Below are 27,069 nucleotides of genomic sequence, written 5' to 3'. Positions count from 1 at the left end.
CAGTGTTCAATCTATCTATCTATCTATCTATCTATCTATCTATCTATCTATCTATCTATCTATCTATCTATCTATCTATCTATCTATCTATCTGTCTATCTGTCTATCTGTCTGTCTGTCTGTCTGTCTGTCGATCTATCTATCTATCTATCTATCTATCTATCTATCTATCTATCTATCTGTCTGTCTGTTAATGCGGTATCAGGGTGAATTGAAATAAGTGAACTGGAGTCACATGTATAAAATATAATTATATTAAAGTAAATTAAATGTGGGTGGCATGCTGTAAATCATTACTTGTACAAATCCTAAACTATGTCTAAACTAAAACAAACATTCAAAAGGTTTTTTTTTTTTACATTCATACACTGGGTAAGTGTTACATCTAAATATCAAATTTAACACTAGAACAAAAGGATTTAAAGTGGAGGATTGGACATTCATTTATGGCACAGTATTTTGCATGTCATTCCATAACAGAAGCATAAGAGCTTTTATATGATGGAGGTCCTCATATGTGTAAAGCCAGATATAATGTACAGTGTGCTTGCACAGTCAGACAAAGATTTTATATTATCCACCAGCTGCAATAATTTCCATGTTTAGTTCAGCCCTGTTTTTCCACTCTTAATTAAAACACATTACGAGATTCAGATTTTAATTTAAGAATTAGAAAATGCAGAAAAAATAAAACAAACATTTCAATGCAAACAAGTCCTTACATATCTAAGTTTTTTTTATACAACAGGCATGCTTTTCTAAAACAATGTGCTTTTCGGAGTGCATAAAGTTAATAAAACACTTTGTTTAGTGTAGTGAAAAATACCTCATTATCATGGATTTACAATGAAATGTAATAATGTAAATTGACCAGTTTTGACTCATTCACTTTCTCCCAACATCACACTGCAACTTTTTTTTTTTTTTCTGTTGAATCTGAAATCTGCCAGATAATCCCCGAAGTCTCTCATAACAACACACTCTCTGCCCTCATTTTCTGGTGATATTGCAGCTTTTGAGCTCATAGAAGAGAACATACGCCTGATTGGACTGAAGCTTCTCTTCTGTTATTTCACCAACACTGTGAAACAAACAGAGAATGAATGTTTACACATTTTCCTCTGCTGTATGAATTAAATGAAATGTTATTTCTTTATTACGATTAAAAAAATCCTAACATCATTAAACAAACAAATAATCTAATTTGTCTATATTATCTCTAATAGGAGCAAATTACTACTCTTGTATATCATGTGAGAAAACTGGCCTTTAAATACCATTATTTTATTGCAGAGAAAAAACTGCACCCACCATGAGTCATTATAGTAGCACCAGCCCTCCTCCTCTCGACATGCAGCCGTGTAGTGACCCATATTTACTGTGCCTGAATGATTGCATACTGCATAAAGATCATACAGCACTGGACCTGAAAGCAAACATACAGTAATATTTCATACACCTCTGCACATAATAATAACCAAAATTTATATTGCGTATGATACTTATTCAGATATTATCAGCTCACTGTAGTCAACAGGTCCAAATGGCCCTAAATCCAGTCCATTCAGGGGGAAAGAAACTGACACTGTGCTCTTTGAGATTGAGTACCTTGACATGGCAAATCGATTTAAGTCTGAGATGGGAAGTTAAGTCAATGTACCTTTTGTAAAGCATGTACTTGGTCATAAGACCTTATACTTACTGCTCCACACCACAGATAATTACTGAACTTACTGAAAAGGATACGTATTACCAGGACTCTTGGAAACCTTTGGATAGTCAGTCTCTTTGTGCTCTCAGTGCGACGGTTACACCGCTCACACATCTAAGAAACATACACATCCATGGGTATGAGCAAAAATTCCCATTTTAAATGCAAGCAAAAACTGGCCATGCTTTTCACTCACTGGTGAGTTTTCTTTATCAAGTTTTTCCTCTTGTGAAAAGAGGTCTAGACACTCTCTCAGTGTGACGGTTCGTCCATTATCACTCTGCTGCAATACACACACAAACAAAAACGATGACATGATGACATCATCCGCACAATGCCAGAAGGGCCTGGGAGTGTTACCTTTGGGATGGGGAGTGACAGGTCGCAAAACACGTCAAAGGTGTTGGAGTAATGGGAGCAGATTGAACAGTGCAAGGAACTGCGCAGCTGACCAGAGAACAATTCTGTGACAGAAGGGAAAAAATATTTGAGCACCAGGTGCACACCAGGATTTAAAATGGACAGAAGTAAATAAATAGTATTTACTAAATAATCAATAGACTTGAACAATAAAAATATACATTATGATGATGATCACAATTATATATGTTATATTAACAGTACTTTAATTTATTTTACTTTGGTATTTTACTGTTTTTAAACATTTATACACACACTCACATATATAAAAAATAATAATAAAATCAATTAAATCCAGAAATGTATTGAAAAAACCCACCCGTAAGCATGAATAAGGTGTTATGCAAAAAAATCCACCTCCCCCAGCTTACCAACAATTTTACTGTCATCCCTGTCAAGGTGCTTCTGCCACATTGCAAAGGCCTCCTCTGAAATCCTACAGGAGACAATACGTGATTTAAAGGCTCTAAATGACTCCAGATAGGTTTGCTCCTTTCAAGATCTGTCTCTTTGTGGAGTACCTGAATCGTGTGTATGTTGGTTCCTTAATTTCCATAACTGCAGGATGTTTGGATGGACGACGGTTAATTTCTGTATGAAGCCTGTCCAGGAGGAACCGCAAGAACTCCTGAGCATCCTGCTGACTGTGTGAGTGGGATATGAAATGGATTTTAGATTATTTGTCAGCAAAATATTATATACATAACAACTGAGAAGGATATCTCTAAACACCAGTACCCTAGAACATATTTTAAATATAGTGTTTATCAGAGAAATCTGAATAGATATCTGTAATCATTTGTATTGAACATACCTATAGCCACTGAAGTAAGGCACTGACTCTTTAAAGACGTGATAAAACTTCCCAGGATTCACTGTGGTTTCCCCACCATCACATTCCCACAAGCCAGCCAAAACTTTAGAGAATTCTACAATAAAGTCATTAACAAAAATATTTCAGAAAGTAGATGAGAAGTAGAGGAATGCCTGATTTTAAAATCATTAAATTGATAGATAAAATAATCATTCAAATAAATCTTTTTAGTATTATTTTTAAATAGCCATGCAGCCCCAAACCACTCAGATTTTGATTTCCCTTATTAATAATGTTTAAATAACAGCTGAAGTGTGCTTACCATTCATAAGCACAGGTTCCTGGTTGGAGTGTTTGTCCTGAAGGTAAGTTCTCATCAGACAGTAGTCCCGAAGAATACGAGTGTGAGAGAGACACTGCACGATGGCATTAAGGAAACACTACAAACAAAAGAGAACATCTGAATATGTATAGGAGGGATTTTTTTCTTGCAAACATAAGCATTAAAACCTGGCTTTGAATTAGAACATACAGTATTTCCAACGTTACGCAGTCCAACTTGTCCATTTCCCAGTTGCAGCTCTTTCTGTAGGATGAAAAATGACAGCAAATGACTGTCAGTGTGACTTCCTCAATTACATCACAAGCGGCAACAGGTTTGCCATTTACTATCCCTCCTGCAGTGACTGAGTGTCTATTTATAGGTCTATGATCCAATTATAACAGAGAGGGAAGACATTTTCATGTATGACACTGAGGTTAATACCAGATATACTTAACTCGAGGTGAGCACCTACAGGTGCCAAAACACATACATTTTATGCTCTTTTTATAGTAATTATTAATGTAGTTTATAGATAAGCTAAGCCTGTTGTTTCCAGCATATAAGAGTTGACAGGATAGGCCTATATATAATAAATGCCATGTCTAAAACAGACTAATGTGGCATGTTTTAGACAGAATGTGTCAATGGCATAACACTGCTTCACCTCGTTGTCTGTCACCAGCAGGAGTCCCATGATGGATGTGTATAGTACAGACTTTGAAATGTCCACGTTCTCTGGCTGAAGACCATTTTGAGTGACTAAGTTTCAGCACAGGGCCTGACACGAGTTGTCCATTGCTGTGGATTCAGCTCTTGGCATTACCACATCTGTGTGCAGTGCAACGGTGCCAATGATCCTGTGAATGAAATCATGAATAATTCAAACTCCTTTGAATTTCTTATTCATTAAGCAACTATATTGATCATTCTGTTGCTAAAAACTTTGGTTTGCGATTCAGTCCAGCATGAATAATCATTTTGGTCACATTCTTTGACAGTATGTCAGTTTTGCAATGATGGAAACTTGACATTTTATGTTCAGTCAAGACATATTTAAAAATAAGTCAATTAATGCAGGCTGTTTTAACTGATTTTGACTGACTGTTTCTCATTTAAAGTGAAAAAAAGAGAAGTGATAATTCTCTTGGCTATACATAAGGCAGCACTTTTACAGTAGTTTGACTTGGATATAATATTGACCAATTAGTTTAAAAACATTAAAATAGCAGAGAGAGAGAGAGAAAGAGAGAGAGAGAGCAATGAGCGTTGGTAAATTAAAAAAGAAAAGAAAAAACAGCAAACTAAACAAAAAATAAACGTGTTGTTGTTGTTTAAAGGTATGTTTTCAATAAAACTGCATTAATTACATAAATTGATCACATAAACGTTTGTTTACTCACCCTTATAAAGTATCGTCTACACTTATTTTCCGACTGATGGTCAATGAGCGCCAGTGTTTCTATCCAAACATCAAGCCCAATTAGAAAGTGTATAAGCGTTACTGTGCTCTCATTACACCTGCTGTTCACCTGTCTGTCCTGTCGCTGTGTGTGTGAACCAGCTTTAATTATGGCTAATCTTTCCTTTCTCTCTTTATGACCTTCTATAATTAGCCACGTCTTCGTCTTTGCTTAAGAACAGCTTTGACACTGAGAAGAGACCATGTTTGCACGCTTCTCACAGTCACTATAGTAAACTAGAACTGTATACACTATGAATAATTATTGGACAGTATGCCAGTATCAATGAGAGAAATAGTCTTAACTACTATGTATTAGTACTAGGCGAAAATAGGGTTAGTTGGCAGACTAGGAAGTTGTGGAAGTATTTTATTTTGAGTAAAAAGTTGACAAAAAATATGCTTTCTCTAGCAGTGGTTTTGTATGCTTATGCATCCATAAAATATACTTTAGCATCTTAATTCAACACAATATTGTATTTTTGTTGAACATATAAAAAAAAAAAAAAAACTGGCAGATTATTACATGACTGAGAAATATCAATTTAAAAAAAAACACTAGTAAAAGTGAAGCACTAATCTAATAAGTGAAATTAATGTTATGAATATTCCTGCTTTGATAAATAATAATAATAATAAAAATAAACAAATCCACTTTTATGGAAGTTGTCAGTTTATTGAAAACAAAACGGTAACGATTATGCACTGAAATGAAAATGGGAACGAATACCTTTTTTATAAGAGGCACAGAATACCTATAAAGCAACTGTATAGTTGTCTGTACTTTTGCTAATTTGGGGCCCCTTATAGTTAAATGAGTGGAATTTACTGTCGTAAATATACCACTGTCATAATAACAGTGGATTGCTGTACATGTGCGTTTATTCCTCCCATAAAGCAATTCGCCTTTTTAGCCACAATTTCGTACTCACTCTCCAAACTTACACTCCTAGAATATACACATAAGGGGATCGTTGGAAAGAAGCTATTCGCCTTATTATAAGTCACTGTACCATCAGAATGATTTTGAAACTGTCATTTCAAGGTAAAACATAAATACAGTTGCTTTATATCAAGAGGAAATAAGCATTTAGGCTAAATTCAGGTAAATATCAGTGAAAGACTAGCAGAACTGTTAGCCCTGATGCTACCAAAGGGCAATGACAAACATCCTGGACTCATCTAAGATTAGTTACCGTTCAGATTGCACAAATGTTGTTCATTAACTATATGAAATAGAAATGGTACTCAGTTTAAAGGAATGAGGAACTGAGAGATGGTCCCCATTGCCCATAACCTAAAACATATTTAACAAATATCACACAGTATTCTCAACGTAAAAAACAGGTTAAGCAAGAAGCATAAATCTAATATAAAATATTCTCCTTGTGAGACATTGACACCAACAAACATCCACACATGCAGAATACAAATATAGCTACATGACATTATTCTCACAGTTTCTAGACAGGGTGTAAGACGGCATGTGTGATCTCATTTGTCGGCTGTCACAGTCACAATAACAGTGTAATTCTGTGTTTGTGAATGAACCATTCAACTGGAAAGCACCGGTGGGCCCTGGTCTATGTGTCTGGCATCTCCACATCAGAGTTAAGGTTGAGTTCAGCGATGTTGTTATAGAGTGCAGGGTCAGGGCTTAAACGCCTGGAGGGTTTGCAGTGGCTGCTTTGAGCCTGTCTGTCCCGTGACTGAACCATTGCTTGGCGCAGACATGAAATCCATTGCTGTTTGTTGAAGGAGTCATTAGCCTGCAGGCTGTGGGATTGAGACTTGGAGCGCCCTGTGGCACTCACGCGAAAACAGTTCTTCACTGGGAGGGAATTAGAAGTAAAATGTGTTAAAAAAGTTAGAATGAAGTGAAAGCAATGTGTTACAAAAGTTAGAATGAAGTGAAAGCAATTGAACACCTCTAATGTCAAATTAAAAGCATATAGAATTACAAAACAGTTGAATATTTTAGCCTCTAATGCAAGCATTATAAAAGCAAAAAGCATTAAATAGGCCTATTGAATAATTTAGGTATGTTGCCGGTGGAAAAAATTGAACAACACTTTTGGCAAACTAAATCATTGGTATTACTGTAACTGTTTTAAAATAATGTTTACTCACTAGTAAATTTAAATCATTTTTATTGCAAGAAAAAAATGGCTTATTCTAGTGCTGTCAAACAATTAATCACGATTAATCGCATCCAAAATAAAAGTTTTTGTTTACATAATATGTATGCTGTGTTTATTTATTATGCATATATAAATACACACATACAGTATATATTTTGAAAAAATTTACAGGTATATACATTGATATATTTTTATTATATTTTATATTATATATAAATATATTTAATATATAAACATATTTTTCTTAAACATATACATGCATGTGATTGTATTTATATACACAGAATAAATATACACAGTAAACACTCATATATTATGTAAACTAAATCTTTTATTTTGGATGTGATTAATCATGATTAATCGTTTGACAGCACTAGTTTATTTAAATTCAAATCTCTTCGATTTTAATCATTTAATTGCCATCCATTACATGACGTGCATGCAAACTGGAAAAAAATTTAACCCGGTTACCTTCATTTTAATAATTTTTTTAAGCAACTGATAAATCAAAATTATTATTATTATTATTATTTTTATATCTTAAAACATTAAAATACTGAAAATTTTTAAATACTGAATATAATATAAAAAAATATAATATACAATGAATAAAATTAAACACTTTGCTGATGTTAAATAATCGGTTTATTCAATTTCAATGGTAATCATTTTATTGCAATCCTGTATGCGTCATATGCTTTCAACTAAAAAAAATCTATAAATAAATTATTATAAGTGTAAGATGCGATGCTGCTACCTTTGTCATTGCCCGTAAAAGCCCCACGAAAGGATCCAGAGCTGCTTGGCTCTCCATCAGGTAGGTCCTCCAGATGGAGGTGAGCAGCTGGGAGGGGCTGACGATACACCTGGAACTGGACTGGTCCTTCCCTATCCTGTGCCATTGATCGGGTCAAAACCAATACCAGCTCAAAGAGGAACACATGCAGCTTCTAGAGAGGAGAAATGAGAAGGAAAAATCTGTGTGGATTGTTTTTAGTTTAAACGCTAGAATGATAAACTGCTATACATTTGTTGAAAAGATAAAATATCAATTCAGATGAAAAACTTGCAGTTACCTGGCCTTTAGTACTCTTCAGTTCACCATGGCAGTATAAAAAACGAGATGCCTGGATTTCTGGAACCCTCTGGCTGTCTTCTGAGTAGCACAGCCCCCGTCTGTAAAACTGACACTCAGCCTCTCCAGTTTTAAGATTGACTTCTGTTATAATCCTTTGGATTAGTTCCATCTGAGGTAACAAGAAATAAAAGCATATACTAATTGCATTGTTACAACATTAGGTGGCAGGCAGTGTTGCCAAGTCTGCGGAATTGGGCTACTTTAACACTCATTCTGCAGGATGTTTTTCATGTCCGCGGGTTGAAGCGACCCCAATAACATGATATTTAGCCCCTGGAATGAGACTTTTATCATGGGAACCCCACCAAAAAACGTGTATTTAACCCGCCGGAAAGCGGAATGTGGCTAGTTTTGAGTAGCAATTGGGCGGGTTTTGCTGTTAAAACCTGGCAACCCTGGTGGCAGGTCTTGAAAAGTGAATCACTCAACCAATTGTTAACAGGCAACAATAAAGGTAGCTGCATTGCATGTTAACATCCTAGCATACTACCCTTACTATTTCTCCTATATTTATATGGCACAAATATGGCTTCATGTGAGAATAATTTCATCAATCACTCAACCATTTTGTTCAAAACGTTAACTGAGTCCCAAATGATGCACTTATACACTATCTACTTACGCACCATGTACTCAACCATGTAGAGCGGGGGTAGGCAACGTCGGTCCTGGAGTGCCGCTGTCCTGCAGAGTTTAGCTCCAACCCTAATCAAACACACCTGAGCAAGCTAATCATGGTCTTCAGAATTACTAGGGCTACAGGCAGATGAGGATTTTTCAGGGTTGGAGCTAAACTCTGCAGGACATCGGCACTCCAGGACCGATGTTGCTTACCCCTGATGTAGTGTATGATTTATATAAGGTTATTTTGTCATTAATAATTGGAGTCTGATAGCACCTCCCCCTTCGTAAAGTAATTAAAGTTGAGACAGTCGAATGCATGAAGTGTCCAACATTCCACACTTCGTTTTTTCAGTTATTTAAGTGCATCATCTGGGTAATTGGGACGTACCTAATGAGTCATTCATGAAGAAGTAACGTGGATCCATATCCAGTGTTAGTATGCTATATGTGAAAGCATCTAAACTCACCGCCTGTGGCAGCGCTTCCTCGTCCGGATGCTCAGGTGGAGTGCTCTTCTGAATCTCCTTTAACAGCAGTGGATATTTCACCAGCCTGCTGCGAGGCAAGTCTAGAAAGTTCCACAGGTCTAGCTTTCTGCTGAAGGACGACTCCTGGCACAGCCGCAAGAAATGCTCAACCCGTCTGTCCTGCTTCTTTTGATCGAGCAGAGCTTTTGCCCCAACCTGGTTACAGCAGTATGTGATGTATGCCTCCAGACATGGAAACTATGAAAAGACAGCAAAGAGCTTATAACCCACTCAAATGTTTTATTGAAGTTCGGTGGGTGAAATTTCAGGCCCGTTCACACCAAGAACAATAATTTATTTATAAATAAAACTTCAGTTCTTGTCATGACAACTCTCTGAAGATATTAGCATGGTAATGGATATGACAATGTTAATATATTTGGTCTTGGCGGAATAGATCAGCTACACTGCTGCTGCTGAATTGCTCCCGCCTTTGGTTATTGCTGTAGTTGTAGATAATTGCTGCTGCTGCTGCTGCTGTAAGCAAGAACAGGAACTTGCTACTGTCAAAGTGTATGGCGATATGGTGCAGTGAGTATTTAAGACATACTGCTACTGCACAAATAGCATATAAAATAACCCGTAGCAGATCTTTACAGTTACAGCTGGGGAAGGTGGAGGGTTTTAGAGGAACTCTGAAAGCGCACTGCAAAAAAGTGAAATCCTACCAGCCATTTAACGTAAAGCTGCAAGCTCATTGGTTGCGTACGCAACTGTGAACCAATCAGTTTGTGCCAAGTCGTATAACTCTGTGAATATCATCAGTTACGTTAACAACCCGTCAGCCTGCGCCATCTAGAGTTTCATGAAAGAACTAGGCATTTACACACGTGGTCAGAATTGTTGGTACCTTTGGTAAATATGATCAAAGAAGGCTGTGGAAATAAATGTGCATTGTTAATTCTTTTGATCTTTTATTTTAAAAAATCACTCAAATCTAAGCTTTCATTGGTGAATAAGAATTTAAAATGGGGGGAAATATCATTATGAAATGTTTTTTTTCTCAAATACAAGTTGGACAATTATTGGTACCCCTAGAAATTCTTATGAGTAAAATATATTTGATATATTCCCATTAATATATCAAATATATTCCCATTCATATTCACAATTTTGAGCACACTAGCGTGATTATGAACATTAAATTATTCAGCCATGGCTTCCTGTTTCACAGAAATATAAATAGGAGGGAAAACAAAGGCCAAATTAATCATCCATCACAATGAGAAAAACCAAAGAACATATTTCTGATGTGCAGCAAAAGATAATTGAGCTTCACAAATTAGAAAGTGGCTTTAAGGAAAGAAATAGAGCAGTGAAAATTCCCATTTCCACCATCAGGGAAATAATTAAGAATTTCCAATCAACAGAAAATGTTATGAATCTGCCTGGAAGAGGACATGTGTCTATATCGTCCTAATGCACGGTGAGGATGAGAGTTTGAGTGGCCAAAGACTCCAAGGACCACAGCTGGAGAATTGCAGAAAAAGGTCGCGTTTCGGGGTCAGAAAACCTTTCAAAAAAATTATCAAACAGCACCTTCATCACCACGTTGTTTGGGAGGATTTCAAGAAAAAAATCAAGAAAAGAAAAGGCTTTCACCAAAAAACAATCTCCAGCATATCCAGTTATCAGACACGACTAGAACTTCAAATGGGACTGGCTTCTACGATCAGATGTAACAGAAAATGAGCTTTTTAGCAGCAAACACTCAAGATGGGTTTGGTGAGCACAGGGATAAAAAGTACCCCATGTGTACAATGAAATATACTGCTGTATTTTTAAATTTTGTATGCCTATATTTCTGCTGGAGGTCCTGGACACATGGCATTATGGATTTTATCAAATACCAACAGATAAAAAATCAACAAGTGACTGACTCTGTTAGAAATCTTATAATGGGCCATGTTTGGATCTTCCAACCGTACAATAATCCAAACACAAACCTCAAAAACAACACAAAAATGTGTCACTGGGCACAAAACCAAGCTTCTGCTATGACCATTCCAGTCCTCTGAACTGAACCCCGTAGAAAATGAGTGAGGTGAACTGAAGAGAAGAAGGACCAACATGGAGCTGTGAATCTAAAGGGTCTGGAGAGATTCTGGATGAAGGAATGGTCTCTGATCTCTTGTCAGGTGTTCTCTAACCTCATCAGGCATTATAGAAGAAAACTCCTATACCATTTTGGCAAATGGAGGTTTCAAAAAGTATTGAATAAAAGGGTACCATTACTTGTGTCCAATGTGTATTAGAGAAAAACATTTATTTCATAATATTTCCCCCCATTTCTAAATTCTTATTATCCAATGAAAGGTTAGATTTTTGTTATTTTTTTAAATAATAGAGCAAAAGGATTAACAATGCAGATTTATTTCCACAGCCTTCTTTGATCATATTTACAAAGGGTCCCAACAATTCTGACAACGTGTGTATATCTGTATTATATAGTTATATATTTATTACACGCGTGAGCTGCTTTTGTTGTCTGCTGCTTTAAATGTTCACACTTTTTTTGGTTGGGTATGTTCTGATTGGCTGTCAATGTTTTTATGGATCATCATCATAATTCCAACAGTATTGTCCACCTGTGTCTGTAGCTGTTATATGGACGTCTCTATGGAAGCCTGTTTTTGCGCCGAACTTTTTGTCTTAAAAGTCTGTATGTTGTAAACATGAAAGAAAGTCAGAATTGTAAGATATAAAACTCTGAAATCTTTTTTCCATGTAATTCTGAGTATTATATAATATTTCAGAATTTGTAAATTTCTCTAAGAATTCTGAGTTAATTTCTTGCAATTCTCTGTTTCTTTAATTTCTCCCTAGAATTGTGAGGAATAGTCGGCGCCAATAATAGCCTCGTGGTTAGTGTGCCGTGTCGACATATAGCATAACTGCTCTGGGCAACTCCAGTTCGAGGTCCTTTGCCGATCCCGCTCTCCTCTCTCCACCCAATGCTTTCCTGTCTGCTCTCTACTGTCCTGTCCATTAAAGGCATAAAAGCTCATAAACATAACTTAAAAAAAAGAATTGTGAGGTATAAAGTATACATTGTGATACATAATCTCAGAATTCTGAAGTAAAAAGTCGCAATTACCTTTTCTATATTTTTTTTATTTCGTGGCAGAAACAGGCTTCCATACTCTTCCCCTTTCTCATAGAATTTAAACGATAATTGAAACTTCACAGTTTTGTTTATCATCCTCAATGTGAATGGGCCTTTAGAGTTGCATCGATAATAGCAGAGGCAATGTTTAAAAAAAAAAATGGACTACAACGTTTTGTTATTATTTTTACATATTGGTAGGCTGTCAAACATAAGACTGACCCAGTCCATCATGGTCGGGCCGACCTCTTGCACAGTCTTCTCTGCTCCACGAAGACCTTCAAGACGAACTAAAAGATCTAAATGCACAGGTAAATAATTGTGAATACACAATTATATCTCAAAGAAACAACTACAAAGAATTCACTAACATTTACCTTCATGAAGGGGTATTAATGAATCAAGGGTTCCGAATATCTGTCCCAGCTCACTTTCTGTCATGATGTCTAATTTCAGCATTGGTTCATAGTACACCTGTCAGGAGAGATGAAATTTAATTCCCTCCATAAACACAATAGAAACAAACCTGTTGAATTCTGCACAAACCTTTTTCACTAGACTTAGATCCTCAATGAGCTGTTTCTCACCCTGGGTTAGCTCATAGATTACCTGCAAGCAAAGAAAATAAAGAGGTAAATAACACATAAATGAAGGGTAAAAACTGCATTGGTAGTTCTAACCTCATGAGGCCTTACATAAGTAGAAGATACCACAAATTCGCACACTTTTATAACTGCGCTACTGTCATAAGTTACCAGTCAGTTTTGGCAGTGTGTGGTAGGGCCTTTCAGAGGAAATTCTGACACTGAAATAGAGAACATGGCTTCGTATTCCAGCTCACTTCCTGTTTCACAACTAAGGTAGTGAAGACAGAGTTGGGCCACTGAAAGCTCTTTAAAAAGGTATTAAGGTACACAAGCCAAAACTACCAGTTTGATGCTTTAAATTGTAACTTATTAATAAAGAATTGAATTACATCATGCAAAAAATAAACTTTAAAGAGTACGAATCATGTCGTTGTGGTGTTAACTCAAGCAGCTTTTCACACCTCTTGTCGCTTGATCTCTTTGGTACTGAGCTCATGGCTCATACTGTCAACTGTATCACTCCACAGCTGGCTGCTCCGCCGGCGAGGAAATGAAGAGGCCTTCTGACGTGTTCTTATTGGCATTGGGGGCAACGGCCGGGCCTCTGTCCGGAAACTAATAGAACGCTGAGGAATATAAATAAACATACATAAATATATATATATATACATATTTGAGATGGATAAAAAAAAACAGAGTGAGTGTATGAAGAGGTTTATTGTACCTGTATGGACTGACCCAAGCGTTTCAGTGCTGGGGTCTTCACCGGTGCTATAATACCAGTGACTGAAGCACTTTTATCTACTGGTTTGACTCTTTTGTTACATGGACCCTAATATGAGGGCAACAGCAGAGAATAACGGTCAAGGTTAAAATGTACTTGTATAATTATGTTTTAATGTATCATGGACCATTAATATCTAGCATGCAACACCAGGGCATTCACTGAAACTGAGAAAGGTAACTGACAGTTCAGTAAGGAGATTTGAGCTTTATCAGATTTGATCATGATGTTTTGACAACTCTAAATGTTTATAGACCGTTGTTGTGTTGAGCAGAAATGAACTAGAACAAGGATGCATATTAATTTCTGTACCTCAGAATCTTGTATGTGGTCACTGATGGGAAAGTCATCGTCTTCCTGAAAGAGACGTGTAGTGTAGTACAGATGTCAGCACAAGCATATAACCACAAGCAGATGAAAGCAGTAAACCTAGACGAGTTTATTCCACCAAATATCAGTAAATACATCAGTAACAGAACAATAACGCAGAACACAAAGACTTTCACTCACAAATGAGTGTGTGTTTTTGCTTTTTTTCAACTACAGACACTTTTTTTCTTCTTTTTGCTATATTATGGTTGTTATAATGAATTTGGAAGTGTTTTCCAGAATTCATCATTTATTTTTTACTCATAGACCAAGACTTCATTCCTAAAATAAGTCATGAAATATCCATTGTAAAATTTATTTGAAAAACAATGATAATCTAAAATATTATAATCATAAATTTATCATCTGTAAGTTATTTTATATAAAAATCTGACAAGTTATGATGTAATTTCCACAGCAACTTCTTATTTAAATTTACTTTATTCATTTGTTAACAAGGAAATTACTTTTTTTTTTTTTTTTTGCATCATTTCAAAATGTGTGAATGGCAATGTATTTAAGGTACATTAAATTCTATAAACTTAGCCTTAGCAAAACTAGGCCATTTCCGCAACGTTGTTTCCACTACAGAATATGATCAGACCCAATTTGGAAAACATACGGTTCTGGTCCTAGATTCTAATTGGTTTTTACAGTATTGAAGCCGTGTTGTATTTCCATCTTATATTATCAGCTTTCATTATTTCCGGTGTTTTATTAATGTGAGAGTTTATTTTCTAAAAGCCCACAGGGTCAAAAGTGCCAGTATTTGAAGAAACAGCGACAACGGCAAGTGAGACTGAACCGCTATCATTCAAAGTGTGCTCATAGCGGATTCAGACAGGAAACTGAGTTGTAAAGCTTTTTTCTTGTCAGCTTTTTCCTCACAGCTGAGCACAAGTTGCTTCATTCTTTTACTGTAACCTTCCTTAATTTCTCTTGAAAGCTGAGTGCTCTTTTCTAGATGTCTTGTGTAGCAGACCAGGAAAACCATGGATTGTTATGGAGTCACCTGGTCTCAACACGTTTCCGGTGAAGAGTACAAACAGGTAGACTATCTTCACCATGTCAGACCCCTCAACGCACGTATATTAATCTTCATATATAATCAATGATTAAATTAAAACATATAGGGAAGAACTTTAATCTCTGAGTAGATTATCTTTAGATCATCTAAAGACAGACTAACAGGAAATATCGTGGCTGTTTTTGTAACAGATGCGCAAACAATCATATTCAAACATCTAATACTCTATAAAACAATATCAAAATGATTCACAACATACTTAGATCAGGCATGTTGCATCTTATTTCATAGATAACAACTTACACAGTACTCCAAGATTCGGGCTGAATGCTCAGCATCACTACTTGGGTCTTGTTTTCTTTTCTTCTGCTTAGAAACCAACAGATAATACATTGGTGTTCTTCAAAGGAGCAAGACCTACAGTTTAAGGTCTGTCCATCAAAATATGCATAATATCTATAACCAAAACGAAACTTACCCCTGCGATATCTGACAGGTTGGCGCATGTGAGGAGCCTTTCTCTAGATACAGGAGACCTGAATAAGAATCAAATAAAGTGGAATTATGATCCAGTGGTGTATGATCCAAATTATCACCTGTTAGTTCATTAATGAAGGGCTATAGTGAATTTATAGACCATTACAGCTGATCAGAATGACAGTTAAACACCAAAATGTCATTTAGTTTGAGCGACTATTGATAATTTGTGAAAAAGTCATACCAGGAAGGTGATGTATCAACCTCCGTCTCTTCAAGTTCCATCTTTTCCTCTCTCAAAGCATCTCCAAATGTGTTTATGAAAAGAAACAGCAGTAACTATAAGACTATTACATTAAAAATCAGACCACAAATCTTAGAAGTACCTGTTCCAACTTTTCAAAGAAAAGACAAAAAAGATAATGTGCGCTCTCTCCTAGCCCTCCCCTCTTCCTCTTACACTTGCATATCTGAAACCACATCCTGTGTCAGAAAAAAACATGTACTTCCTGTTGTCAGGCAGAATGAAGACAAATCAGCCTCTCTTAATGTCTTTACAGATCTTTGAGTCTCTGTGTAATTACACCAGCCACATATAACATTTCTGAAAATAATGCAGTGGTGTCTGCTGCTCAGTTGATCAGGTCATGACTGGCTCAGTTTGACAAAGAAATGATGCAAAATTTGGCTTGTCCTGAAGCATGTCAGACTCAGAAATAAAGCATGCAAAGATATTGCCTAAAACAAAAAAAACTAAAAAAAATTCCCCATTAAATGTCTGAGAAACGAGGTGCTTAACCTTAAGAAAGTGCTGATGGTCAACCTCAGGAGGTTAAATATGTTAGTGGTTTCCATTTGCTGAGTTTAAGACATCTAAATTATGTAAACGTAGCCTAAAAACAGCAGTCGCTCAATAATCATTTTGGGACCAAATGTTAGTTTAATCTTTAACTTGAATTTCCCTTAAAGAAAAATACTTTTTTTCTTATAGTAACAGGGTTTAATGGTTGAGCTTTCAATGCAGTCAGCAAACTGGATAAAAATCAATAGGATTTACTCCTCTTTCTGGATACGTTAATTTAATGCACATTTACTGTATTTAAATGCCACTTTAGATGCTGGGTAAATCAAAATCAAATGCTTTAAAAAGGGTTAGGTTTAAAATTGTATCTATTCTTGAAAAGTGACATAACCACATGAAGTGCACCCACAAGCACTTGAAAGGTAACAACCTGAATGATTCTGTAATCTGTTGAGAGCAAACTTGTAAAATTAATACAGCACCACAAACACGGTTCCAAATGTGAAGCACATAGTGGCAGCATCACACTTTCAGCTTTGCAGCAGGGATAAACTCAATAGAAAAGGGGGCAAAGTACATTTTAGACAGAAATTCAATGGGACAATGTGCTATAATTTGAAGGCCAGTAGGAGTTGGATTATTTAATTTACAATAAAACTGTGACTCAGAGCACCATACAACAGCCAAACTGGAGTGAACTTAAAAAAAGTTAATGTCAAGAAGTGGCCCAGTTAAAGTGGAGTGGCTCGCAATGCAGCGCATGAAAATGCAATTTTCTCTACAACTGGATAAAACCCTATTATCTAGATTCAGAGCCTTGATCCTGGTGTTGTAGTACTCAAGACCGGTCTTAAGACCATTTTTGATGGTCTTGATCTCGATTCCATTTGTACTCGGTCTTGTCTTGGTCTCAGACTAAGAGGACTCTGGATTTTGTTTCAAGACCGGTCAAGACTACAAATGCGGGGATATCACTAAATTGTCTGATTTATTTACAACCATCATTAATGTGATTGGATGTAAAATTAAATGCTTCAAATGCAATCAGTAACTAATTAAATAAAAATAATTTTATTTATAACAGTGGTTCTCAAAATGTTTGACTTCACTGCACCTATTGTCCACATTATTTAAAGGCCCCCCTCCACGCACACAAAATATTTTAGAGATTAGCATGACTAGAAAGATGTATATTCATTATAAAAATAACCAAATACTAAGAAATATCTTTGATTTTCATCTGTTTTAGTTCATTTTAATGCTTTTGTTTTATTTGAAACAATTTGAAGTCATCTTGAGGCCCCCTTGGAAATTTGTTGAGGCCCCATAGTGGATTGCTGTGAACAAATGATTTATACCGTTATGGCGGGTCAGACATTATTGAGTGATGGTGTCAAAAATGTCACCAAAATTAATACATACTCCAATAAAATTCAAGATATTGTTGTAAAAAAAGTGCTTGAGAGTTTAAGTGCTCGAATGATGTGGATTTTTATATTAAAATATATGATTAAGCAATACCACAAGAGCAAGAGAACCGTTTAAAAAATATATATTACTTTTATAAAAACATTTAAACTATTTTTAACATTATTCTCAACATTTATGCATTTGTAATTGTACCAATTCAGATACAGCTTCTGTGCAAAGATTAATTTTGTTAGAGAATTCATTTGATTGGAAACAGTGTCTTATAATTAAGTCTTATTATTGTATTTAATGATTAAAAATAAGGCATTTCTCAGGCAGTAAATGTGGATCCTTTAGATTAATTTGAGCAGTGCTGGTCTGGTCTTGACCACAACACTACTTAATCCTAATAAAATGTTGAACAAGACTACTTATTTCTGCTATTTATTATTGATGTAAAATCTTAAAGATTATAGCGTTTATATCCATGAACAGCAGATATATTTAAATTGTGACACTTCTCTTTCTATAAACAATGAAAGCTGAAAGTGTACTGTGCATCTTACCAACTGAAATATTCCTGATAGCCAGTTTGATTAATTGCAGATTCTTTTATTAACTTTATAGATACATTTTAAAAACAGTAGCAAAGAAAAGACAATAAAGCAAGAAATAGTTTTCAACTTTATTCACTAACACACTAAGTGCTCCCATTACAGAGTAAAATCACTTCTTTTTACTGTAATGTTTTTTTTTTTTGGAGTTTAACAAAGTAGAAAGAATACAGAGTTTATGTTCTACAAGGTTAACAAATTAAAAATAAAATAATAAAATGAGGGAGAAAAAAAAGGTTATGTGCAAGTTCCTGAACCCAACCCATACAGAAGCCAGAGAGGCAAAGGGATGTTCCCACTGGGCCTATGGGAGAGCAGGAGTTCAGTAAGTGGACCAACTCGCTCCGAGACCTTGGCCAAAAAGAGCGCTTTAAGTTACACTTAAAGGTGACATCAAGCCAAGGCAGTGAATTGAAACGATTAAGAAAACAATTGATTTTTCTCCTTTGTACTCCATTTTTTGGCATCAGTCAATATTTTACTTCAGAATACAAAGCAAGATGGTGCTGCCCGCAAAAGTACCATGAGGGCAGGAACAGAGACTGGTGTGAAGAGGATTCAGAGGGAGGGAGTGACGAGTGGTGTACAGATAAATTCATACACTGAAGCTGTGCGTTACAACAACCAGTTCAAATAAGTTGCAGCCAAAGATTCACATGCTCCCCATAATCCTAAACATTACCAGCCTGACTGATTCATACCCTAGAGAGCTCGACCAATAGGGAAAGAGGGGTGTTTGAGATGTAATACTTCTAGAATTCAATTACTGATAAAAAAAAACTGATTGGTTTCTCTCTGGGCTCTCCAAGCATACTGATACTCCCCCATCCCCAGTGGGCCACCCTCTCCCGCCTCTGACTGGTCCCCTTCCCTACCCCACAACCCTCTCAGCGAATAGTGTATCTGACATAGGGGACCTCTACATCCTCTTCTGTGTCATCATTGCAGCAGAGCTCAAAAACTAGTGCTTTAACATGCTTCCCCAGTTTCTTCTTGGACACCTTAGTCACGATCTCAGTCATCCTATGAAAATAAAAACAGAGCCAAACAGTTAATTTTCTTCAATCCCATATGCCTCACTGCCACCTGTTATGATTAGAATTGAGTAAATCTTTGAAGATAGGAAAAACCAACTCACGGCAGTTCCAGCCGTTCTTTAAGCTTGGCCGCAGGCATGAAGAAAGAGTAGAGCATGGAAACTCCCTGAGAGAGCATAGTGATCTCCAGTTTGTGTTCATTCTGAGGGAGCATCAGAGTGTCAACCATGAGTACACAAAGTCTAAGATTGAAGAGACATACGTTTGATTGCTTCTACAAGGGATGGACAAATAGGGCATGGCAAAATGTAAATTTATAGGTTTTAAAACAAAGTGCTGCAAAATAGACTTTTTATCATGTATAAATTAGAACATGGATTAAAAACATTCATAATATGATATTTCTCAATACATTATATAATTATATTATGAAAACTAAGTACATTTTACTCTACAATAGCAATATACTTCTGTCATAACTTCAAGATGAACAAAGGTCTAGCAGGTTTGGAACAACTTGGTGAAATATCCCTGTAACCTTTGTCAACTACAAACATTTTGCAATTATCAAAACTTATTTACAACCATATGAAAAAACAACAAAAAGGCCTCTTTCTTCATTTCTTAATTTAAATGAACAAATTAAACTTAATTTGTGCAACCAAACCAATCAGAATGTGTTACTAAATGTTTAACTTTATAATCTGACAACTGAAATACTTATACTTAACACTTACAGTCCAGAATAACAAACTGAGTTAGGGTAATTGAAGTAGTGGTTTCATTTACTAAAATAATCTTCAATGTCCACCACTAGTTTCTTCAAACACAAACTATGAGCATCAAGCATTACCTTGAAATAGTCCAAGAACTGTCGGAGTGTCATTTCTTCACCATTGGACTGAACTCCCTTCACCTCAAAGCGGTCCCAAAGCGTCCAATCAATCTCATAATACTGTGAAAGAAAGCAAGTGTCAAAAGAGCCAACCCTCTACGGACACCTCGGCAATTGAATCGCCACTGGCTAGTACATTAAGTTTACTCACCAAGGCAAGGCAAGTTTATTTATATAGCACATTTCATACACAGTGGTAATTCAAAGTGCTTTACATAAAAGAAAGTGAAATAGACATTAAAAATCAATAAAAACATGGAAATAAAAATAATAAAAAAAGGAAATTTAAGATGATATAGAAATTGATTTAAAATGAATTTAAAGAAAATGATTATACATAAAATGTATTGCAGTCAGTTCGGACATATAGCACAGTGCTCATTCAAATGCACAGTTAAACAGATGAGTTTTGAGTCTTGATTTAAATGTGGCTAATGTTTTAGCACATCTGATCTCTTCTGGAAGCTGGTTCCAACTGCGGGCCGCAAAATAGCTAAAAGCAGACTCCCCTTGTTTTGTGTGAACCCTTGGTATTTCTAACTGACTTGATCCTAATGATCTGAGTGGTCTGTTCGGTTTATATTCAGTGAGCATATCAGCAATATATTTAGGTCCTGGGCCATTGAGTGACTTATAAACAAGTAAAAGTACTTTAAAATCAATCCTAAATGTAACTGGAAGCCAGTGTAAGGACCTGAGGACTGGTGTGATATGCTCAGATTTTCTGGTTCTAGTCAGAATCCTGGCAGCAGCATTCTGGATGAGCTGCAGTTGTCTAATGGTCTTCTTGGGAAGGCCGGTGACTATCACCAGACTGATATACAATACATGTATGTTTGTGTATATATTGTGACGAGTCGGCTGCCTCCCCCCCCTTTCTATCATCACCACCCCGTCCCATATTCGCCGCCCTTCACCAGGCTCCCGACGGGAGTGGGTGTGTGAGAGAGGAGGGGCGCTGAAACAGCCAGGGCTGGCGGCGTGTGATGAGGCGCACCTGATGTGAATAGAGCCTCATCACCGCCGCTGTTTAAATGCCGAGCGCGCCTCTCCTCGGGAGACCGGTCTCTTCCCCCGTGCATGCACGCTGGTGTCCTCGTGGGTCCAGGAAGGGAGCGTTGAGGGATTTCCTGCCGCCGCCAGAGACGCGAGCCGCCGGACCCGCAGTCCAGATGACGCCGCACTCGTGATACGGCCGACGGGCCAGGATGCCGGGCCGTAGAGTCCCCCAGAAGTGCCGCGGCCAGCTGAGGACGAAGCCGCGAGGCGAAGCCGCCGCCCCTCGCGCCCCGGACCAGGAGGGGAGCGCGTGCGGCCACCGGACTCCGCCCCTTCCCTGGACCCTTCCCTTCTGAACACTGCCCTCCTTCACTAGCCCCGCAGCACGACGAGGACACCAGATCCCTGTTTATTTTGGACACTTTCCCCCCTTTGGACACTTTATTTTAATATTTTGTTTAATAAAAACCTCTCCGAGGCTTGACGCCACGCCCACTGTGTCTGTCGTTTGCTCCTCCCGCCACAATATGCACCATTTTACAAACATGTATATATTAGTGCTGTCAATCGATTAAAAAATTTAATCGCGTTAATCAGTCATGGACTGTGATTAATCACGATTAATCGTACATTTAAAATACTAGGATTTACCTGTAAATGTGTTGAAAAAGAAAAGCATGACAAACTAGTTTAAGGAAACAGAACCTTTCACACCTCCGCAAAGTATGAGACATATTCCTTATTCTTTTTTTTTTTTTCAGCCATTATCAGCCTTTATGCTGGCAATAAAACTTTTACCAAGCCACATCGCTTCAATCCCAGTATATATTTACCCAACTATTATCAAAAAGTATTTCTAAATAAATACAAAACATTTTCTTGCAACCTTACATTAAGAATTATGACAAAAACCATTAAGAAGAACTGGACCTGTTCTGCAGGTGCATTAGAGCTAACATTAGCATCATGCTACATAAGACAATTTATGAGATTAATAGTACACTTTCACTCAGAACTCACTTTAAACCACCATTGAGTGTTTGTAATAACTTCCTTTTGTGATCACGTGTGTGTGTGATGTGATATATATATAAAAAACACACACACATACTTTGGGCGGCCACGGTACATTATAAAAGTAGCCCAAAAAAAACCCCGCAACCCACATCGCTGTCATTTTTCCCGCGGCTGTATTTTCAAAATAGCCCAATTGCGCGGGAAAACCGCAACCCTGGCAACACTGGTTCGCTGTACCCTTATCACATAGGAGTATACATCTCTTGCGCACTGTCGCTCGCTCTCTCCGCGTTTGCTTCACTTTTGTCTAGCCTGGCACCTCAATCACACAATCCCTGCATCCCAATGTGCATACTATCCACCCTATCTGCCCTAAATAGTATTGAAAATGACTAATATCTCACAGAATTTAGGATGGATAGTGTGCACATTGGGACGCAGGCAATGATGACCTTCCGCGCTGTATGTATATATATATATTTTTTTTTTTCCCCCTGGAAGTATACTCTTAAAGTCGGCATGAAATCAAAATGGACTATTTACTTTACTAGCGCACATTGGTAATCTTGATGTTAACAATTAATCCGTGCAATAGGGCTGCACGATTTTGAGAAAAAACCTAATTGCGGTTTTTCTGACAAATATTGCGATGCGATTTTCGATTTTTGCGTTCGATACTTTTAAGTGCATAAAACCTAAAATTATTAATAAAATATGTTGTTACTTTTACGACACAGAGGGTTAAATAAACTACATACATAGTGATTGAGGTAATGAGATTGTTTGATGCTTCGTGATTATTAAATAACTGAACCTAAATACCAAAGAATAAGAAGACATAATGGAAATTAACTTAACCACTTGGTCATTTGTTTTTAAATTTAACAATCTTAAACACTGAAAAATAGAAAATGAATTCTTATTAGATTTAGATTTACAATTAGAAAAACAAAATAATTCTGTAGTCCACTGCCATTTACTGAACATGAAACTGTTATATTGCACACATTTTAAAATAAACGACAATAACAATTAAAAACAACACCTTATCCAGCCTTCTGCAAGATAAGAAAGTGCAAAATCAGAAACTGTCAGAGTGCTACATTAAAGGTTTTTTACTACAGGCTAGTCGTGGCTTCGTCTTCATCCACACTTTTTGTGCATGCATCATATTGCTGTCGGTGGTAATTTTTAAGATGCTGGTATAGATTGGTAGTGTTTCCTCTGGATCTGGCCACAGCACGTCGACATATTTTACATTTAGCACTCTTTTGCTCCACGTCGTTCTTCGCGAATCCAAAATAAGTCCAAACAGCTGAAGTACCACCCTTCTTGTTAACCAAGTGCTCCCCCGCTTCCTCTCCCGTCACCGAAGAAGTGCTTTTGGCCATTTCTGCGCAGTTACAAGCTTTTTCTATTGGCACAATTCGAGGTACACGTTGTGTGTTAGCTGCTTTGCTGCTAACAGAAAGCCGGTGCACTGCATACAACCTTGTTTCCATTTCTAATTGGCCAGCAAGCCAGGAACGCGAGATTCGACCATTTTGATTGGCTAATAGGTTTGTCACTCAAATGTCAGAGGCAGGGGAAAAAACCTCAGACTCCTGAGGTTAGGTTATTGCGGGAGTTAAAACCTCAATATCGATGCAATAAAGGTTAATCGTGCAGCCCTACCGTGCAAGTTAATCCACTGAAAATAATCAAAATCTGAAAAATCTTAAACACACCCCTCCGACCATTAGGTTGCTATGATTGAGAGACAGAGGAAGAGCGCAAAAATAAAACCTGCCCTCTATTCAATATTCCGTTTCTGATGGAAATACGTCACTACACTGAAATAAAGACGGCAGCAACTTCTGGTTCTCGCAGACTTTAACAGTCAGTCAAGCATTATAATATGATAATCACGTAGGCCTATTATTTAATGATAGAACTTTAGTAATTAGAATTAAAACTTGGTAACCATGTATGCATGCATTTTAGTCATTTTAACTGAACTTAGGACTGGTGGTGGTGCTTTTTTTTGTCATTCAGTGTTTCTGTAAAAAAAAAAAAAAAAAAAAACAATAATACGCATTCTACTAATAAGAACAATATAAAAAGTACTAAGGATTAATGAGCTGCTGGATTCATGAATATTAATCAGGTTGTGTGCGTTTGCTCGAACTGATTTGCTGAAAGCAAAACAGGGACAATAGTAGGTGAGCACCAGCCAATGAGATTGTCGTGTGCACATTAGTTCTGCCCACTACCGGAGAACCCGGCAGTTCTTAAAAGGTGAAGAATTCCAAAGGAACTCTTTTGACAGGAAAATACAAGAATATCGTTTACATGTAGCGAGTCAATTCTGCATGTTATGCAAGACTCTTTCGCGCTGTCTTTGCATGTGCGACAGCGAGTCGTGCGCCTTCACACTAGAGTTTACCGTTCGTCTAATTGCATGTGCGTTCATTCAGATGAACTGAAAAAAAAAAAAAAAAAAAAAAACAGATCGCTTGACGGAGTGTAAAACTCTGAAGCGCTCAGTGTTCAGCGAGTGAAAATATATCGGTGCTAAACTTATATACTTAGTCTCCAACTCACACACTGGCGAGTAAAATCTGAGAATTTATTAGCCAGTGGCTAATATTAGACATCATTTAGTCGCCCAGTGTGAAGATTTAGTCACATATGCGAGTCATTTACTAGCAATGTAGAGGGTTGAGAGCTCATTCATATTCAAAGGGACGCCAACTCTGCTGCTGTAATGGACAATGCTGTTGGTTACCTTGTGCTTGGGAGCAGCTATGGGCTCAGAGAAGGCGAAGAAAGGCAGAGCAAGGTTCATGAAGCCGTTCTTGTAGGTCTCAAGCTTCTCGTGCCCCTGAACGATCTTTAGTAGTTCCAGACACACCAGACCCACCACGGCAGCTGTCGTTGTGGCGATTGCTGGAATGATTTTTCCAGCAATGAGTTTGCTCTGAAAGAAAAAATAGAAAGGTGAGGACCTGCGATGGTGGGATTTGGCTCCCAAGAGAGTTAAGAAAGCATTTCATTGGCCCTCTCACCTTGTGTCTATCTGCAGGAGGAATGTCGTAGTTCTCTGCTCTTAGATTAGAGGCTGCTACAATGAAGTCCATATGAAAGTTTGCATCATCGTCCTGAGGAGGAGAATTTAATTAGCATTTTAACTGAAGTACAAAAGTTCTAAAGGCCAGGAAATTGGGGTCCAGTTATAAGTGGTACCTTTTCAAATTCAATGGGACAGAGCTTGAATTGAGAAGTCGCTTCTGTAGAAGGCAACTTTGTCTTCAGTTCTTCAAGCCTAGAGTCATCTGAAAACAGATCAATAGTAAATTGACCAATGCTAGGAGAGTGAAAACTAGCATTTGCTTTAGCATCCAGTTTTCTTTGTTCTGGATTCACTGGAACAAAAAAGATGAGCTCAGCAACTGTTTCAAATCCACGTACACTAAAATGTTCTCCACCACTTCTCCACTTACCGATTGATGCATTGGCACTCTGCAGCTCCTGATCAGACACATGGATCTTGACTCCTGATTTGGGTATGAACTCAGGCACTTTAATATCCTGCAGCAGCTTAGTCAGAGCAGAACGGTCAGTGGAGCCCGGCAGACCATATGACTGGGCAAACAAATTACCCGCTGCCATAATGTAGTCCATGTGAAGATCCTACCAATCACAATGACATAAAGATCAATCTTTTTAATTATTTTTTTAAGACATCAAATTTCAAACCAAGACTTGTCTTTTCACAGTGAATACTCACATTGTTAGTGCTGAATTCTAATGGATGGGGACATCGTTTTGGACCTGACCAGAATGGCGCCCCAGAACTTGTAAGCTAGACAGAAAGAGCAGGAAGACATTAAACTAAATGTTCATTACAGTTGGCATGAAATGGAAATTCACACTATTTTATAAATGCATTTTATTGATATTTATCCATGCGTGTTTTTTTTGTAACCAATTTCATAACTCAATTACAGACCGACTTTCTCCAGTCTTGGCTTAAATCCCACCCTGTTCTTTCAAAGTGACCAAGTTTGCATTCAGATCTGCCTCCATTCAATCAATGGATAAAAAGTTCACGCCCTACATTTTTCAAAATCCGTTTCACTCAGACGTAAGGCACAATAGTTGATGAAGGTTTTGATAAAACTTTTAAACTAGGCAATGAAAGATTTTAGCTTAAGCTTTCAAGAATTCAGTTTAATAAATATTTTTTCTTCATTATGACTTCAAGCCAGCTGTATAACCTTGACAAATTTTGCCTCAAAACTGGAAAAAAAAAAAAAAAGTAAAAAAAAAAAAAAATGTATTTGAATAAATTAAGCTTCTTGTACTCCTCGGGTGGCAGTCAAAAATAACCACTTTTTTATTTCAGTTGTGAATATACTATATTTTACTTCAATAATGTTTAATATTTTGTATTTTTAGGGGGTTTTATGGCAGTGAATTATATTTACGCAGTAGTTATAACCCATTACCTATTTACCAACCACTTTTTGAGCATAGACCTGAAAATTTAATTTCCAACTTAAACTGTTGTAAATCAAAGCTGTGCTTTGTAGCACAGACTTAAGTTTGGTCTCATTTTAAAGACGACACCTGGCAGATTATTGATTTAATATGAAATACATTTTCCAAAACATGTTTTACTCTAAAACAAGAAAATAGAAGATTTAAAATCTTAAATTGTGTTCCAAATTTGGCTTTCAATAAAACTATTTTTTGGGTGCAGTACCAACTTGTTTCCACTAGATGAAATTCATTTACCATTAGT

The 27,069-nt window shown here is 37.0% G+C and overlaps 4 protein-coding genes across 9 annotated transcripts in view; 1 reads left to right on the top strand and 3 right to left on the bottom strand.

The window, feature by feature from the left end:
• Nucleotides 1-27,069, top strand: part of LOC306861073 (ninjurin-1-like) — a gene marked incomplete at both ends in the record, with an annotated part of 649,099 nt that overhangs the window by 157,081 nt on the left and 464,949 nt on the right. The gene's annotated exons all lie outside the window — the stretch shown is intronic.
• Nucleotides 241-4,838, bottom strand: LOC306860306 (ubiquitin carboxyl-terminal hydrolase 21-like). The gene is made up of 13 exons (XM_079401932.1): nucleotides 4,671-4,838; nucleotides 3,935-4,127; nucleotides 3,478-3,531; nucleotides 3,268-3,385; nucleotides 2,946-3,060; nucleotides 2,653-2,775; nucleotides 2,503-2,567; nucleotides 2,072-2,175; nucleotides 1,908-1,994; nucleotides 1,747-1,825; nucleotides 1,526-1,633; nucleotides 1,312-1,426; nucleotides 241-1,081 (listed from the first exon to the last, which is right to left on the bottom strand). Exons 2-13 carry the CDS (start codon nucleotides 3,962-3,964, stop codon nucleotides 991-993), a joined length of 1,089 nt encoding a protein of 362 aa, XP_079258058.1. The 5' UTR covers nucleotides 3,965-4,127; nucleotides 4,671-4,838; the 3' UTR covers nucleotides 241-990.
• Nucleotides 5,084-15,987, bottom strand: LOC306860359 (rho guanine nucleotide exchange factor 3-like). Of its 3 annotated transcripts, none has more exons than XM_079402018.1 (13): nucleotides 15,754-15,987; nucleotides 15,511-15,568; nucleotides 15,336-15,398; nucleotides 13,949-13,993; nucleotides 13,577-13,684; nucleotides 13,314-13,478; nucleotides 12,812-12,874; nucleotides 12,643-12,739; nucleotides 12,488-12,564; nucleotides 9,100-9,357; nucleotides 7,947-8,117; nucleotides 7,628-7,820; nucleotides 5,084-6,560 (listed from the first exon to the last, which is right to left on the bottom strand). In XM_079402018.1, exons 1-13 carry the CDS (start codon nucleotides 15,792-15,794, stop codon nucleotides 6,313-6,315), a joined length of 1,587 nt encoding a protein of 528 aa, XP_079258144.1. In that variant the 5' UTR covers nucleotides 15,795-15,987; the 3' UTR covers nucleotides 5,084-6,312. The 3 variants fall into 3 exon arrangements, with proteins under 3 accessions (XP_079258144.1, XP_079258143.1, XP_079258145.1); XM_079402017.1 differs by having other exon boundaries at nucleotides 5,389-6,560; nucleotides 15,336-15,401; nucleotides 15,754-15,965; XM_079402019.1 differs by lacking the exon at nucleotides 15,336-15,398 and having other exon boundaries at nucleotides 5,389-6,560; nucleotides 15,754-15,965.
• The window catches only part of LOC306860212 (ubiquitin-like modifier-activating enzyme 1), a 30,962-nt gene continuing 22,285 nt past the window's right edge, over nucleotides 18,393-27,069 (bottom strand). For 2 of the 4 annotated variants that reach the window (XM_079401789.1, XM_079401788.1), the window contains exons 19-26: nucleotides 26,053-26,127; nucleotides 25,766-25,955; nucleotides 25,509-25,597; nucleotides 25,331-25,423; nucleotides 25,051-25,242; nucleotides 20,226-20,327; nucleotides 19,474-19,574; nucleotides 18,393-19,358 (exon numbers count right to left, since the gene is read on the bottom strand). In XM_079401789.1, coding sequence (XP_079257915.1) covers nucleotides 19,223-19,358; nucleotides 19,474-19,574; nucleotides 20,226-20,327; nucleotides 25,051-25,242; nucleotides 25,331-25,423; nucleotides 25,509-25,597; nucleotides 25,766-25,955; nucleotides 26,053-26,127 — 978 coding nt within the window. In that variant the 3' untranslated portion in view covers nucleotides 18,393-19,222. Of the gene's footprint in view, nucleotides 19,359-19,473; nucleotides 19,575-20,225; nucleotides 20,328-25,050; nucleotides 25,243-25,330; nucleotides 25,424-25,508; nucleotides 25,688-25,765; nucleotides 25,956-26,052; nucleotides 26,128-27,069 lie in introns of all 4 variants that reach the window. The other 2 variants (XM_079401787.1, XM_079401786.1) reach the window with 1 other exon arrangement.

This window comes from Barbus barbus (genome assembly GCF_936440315.1).
Source record: "Barbus barbus genome assembly, chromosome: 41".
NCBI classification, from domain to species: Eukaryota; Metazoa; Chordata; class Actinopteri; order Cypriniformes; family Cyprinidae; genus Barbus; species Barbus barbus.
Note: the sequence above shows the minus strand (reverse complement) of the source record. Positions and strands in the feature narration are given on the sequence as shown.

Bases quoted from the DNA above. Each gene is read 5' to 3' on its own strand.
- LOC306860306 (XM_079401932.1), bottom strand. From the start codon at position 3,964: ATGGGACTCCTGCTGGTGACAGACAACGAG. The intron at 3,386-3,477 runs GTATGTTCTAAT...TTTTGTTTGTAG, and splicing joins TGCGTAACGTTGGAAATACT to TGTTTCCTTAATGCCATCGT. The intron at 2,176-2,502 runs GTAAGCTGGGGG...CTTCTGTCACAG, and splicing joins GGATGACAGTAAAATTGTTG to AATTGTTCTCTGGTCAGCTG.
- LOC306860359 (XM_079402017.1), bottom strand. From the start codon at position 15,794: ATGGAACTTGAAGAGACGGAGGTTGATACATCACCTTCCTG. The intron at 15,402-15,510 runs GTAAGTTTCGTT...TTGGTTTCTAAG, and splicing joins ACCTGTCAGATATCGCAGGG to CAGAAGAAAAGAAAACAAGA. The intron at 13,994-15,335 runs GTAAGTTGTTAT...CGTCTCTTTCAG, and splicing joins CCCGAATCTTGGAGTACTGT to GAAGACGATGACTTTCCCAT.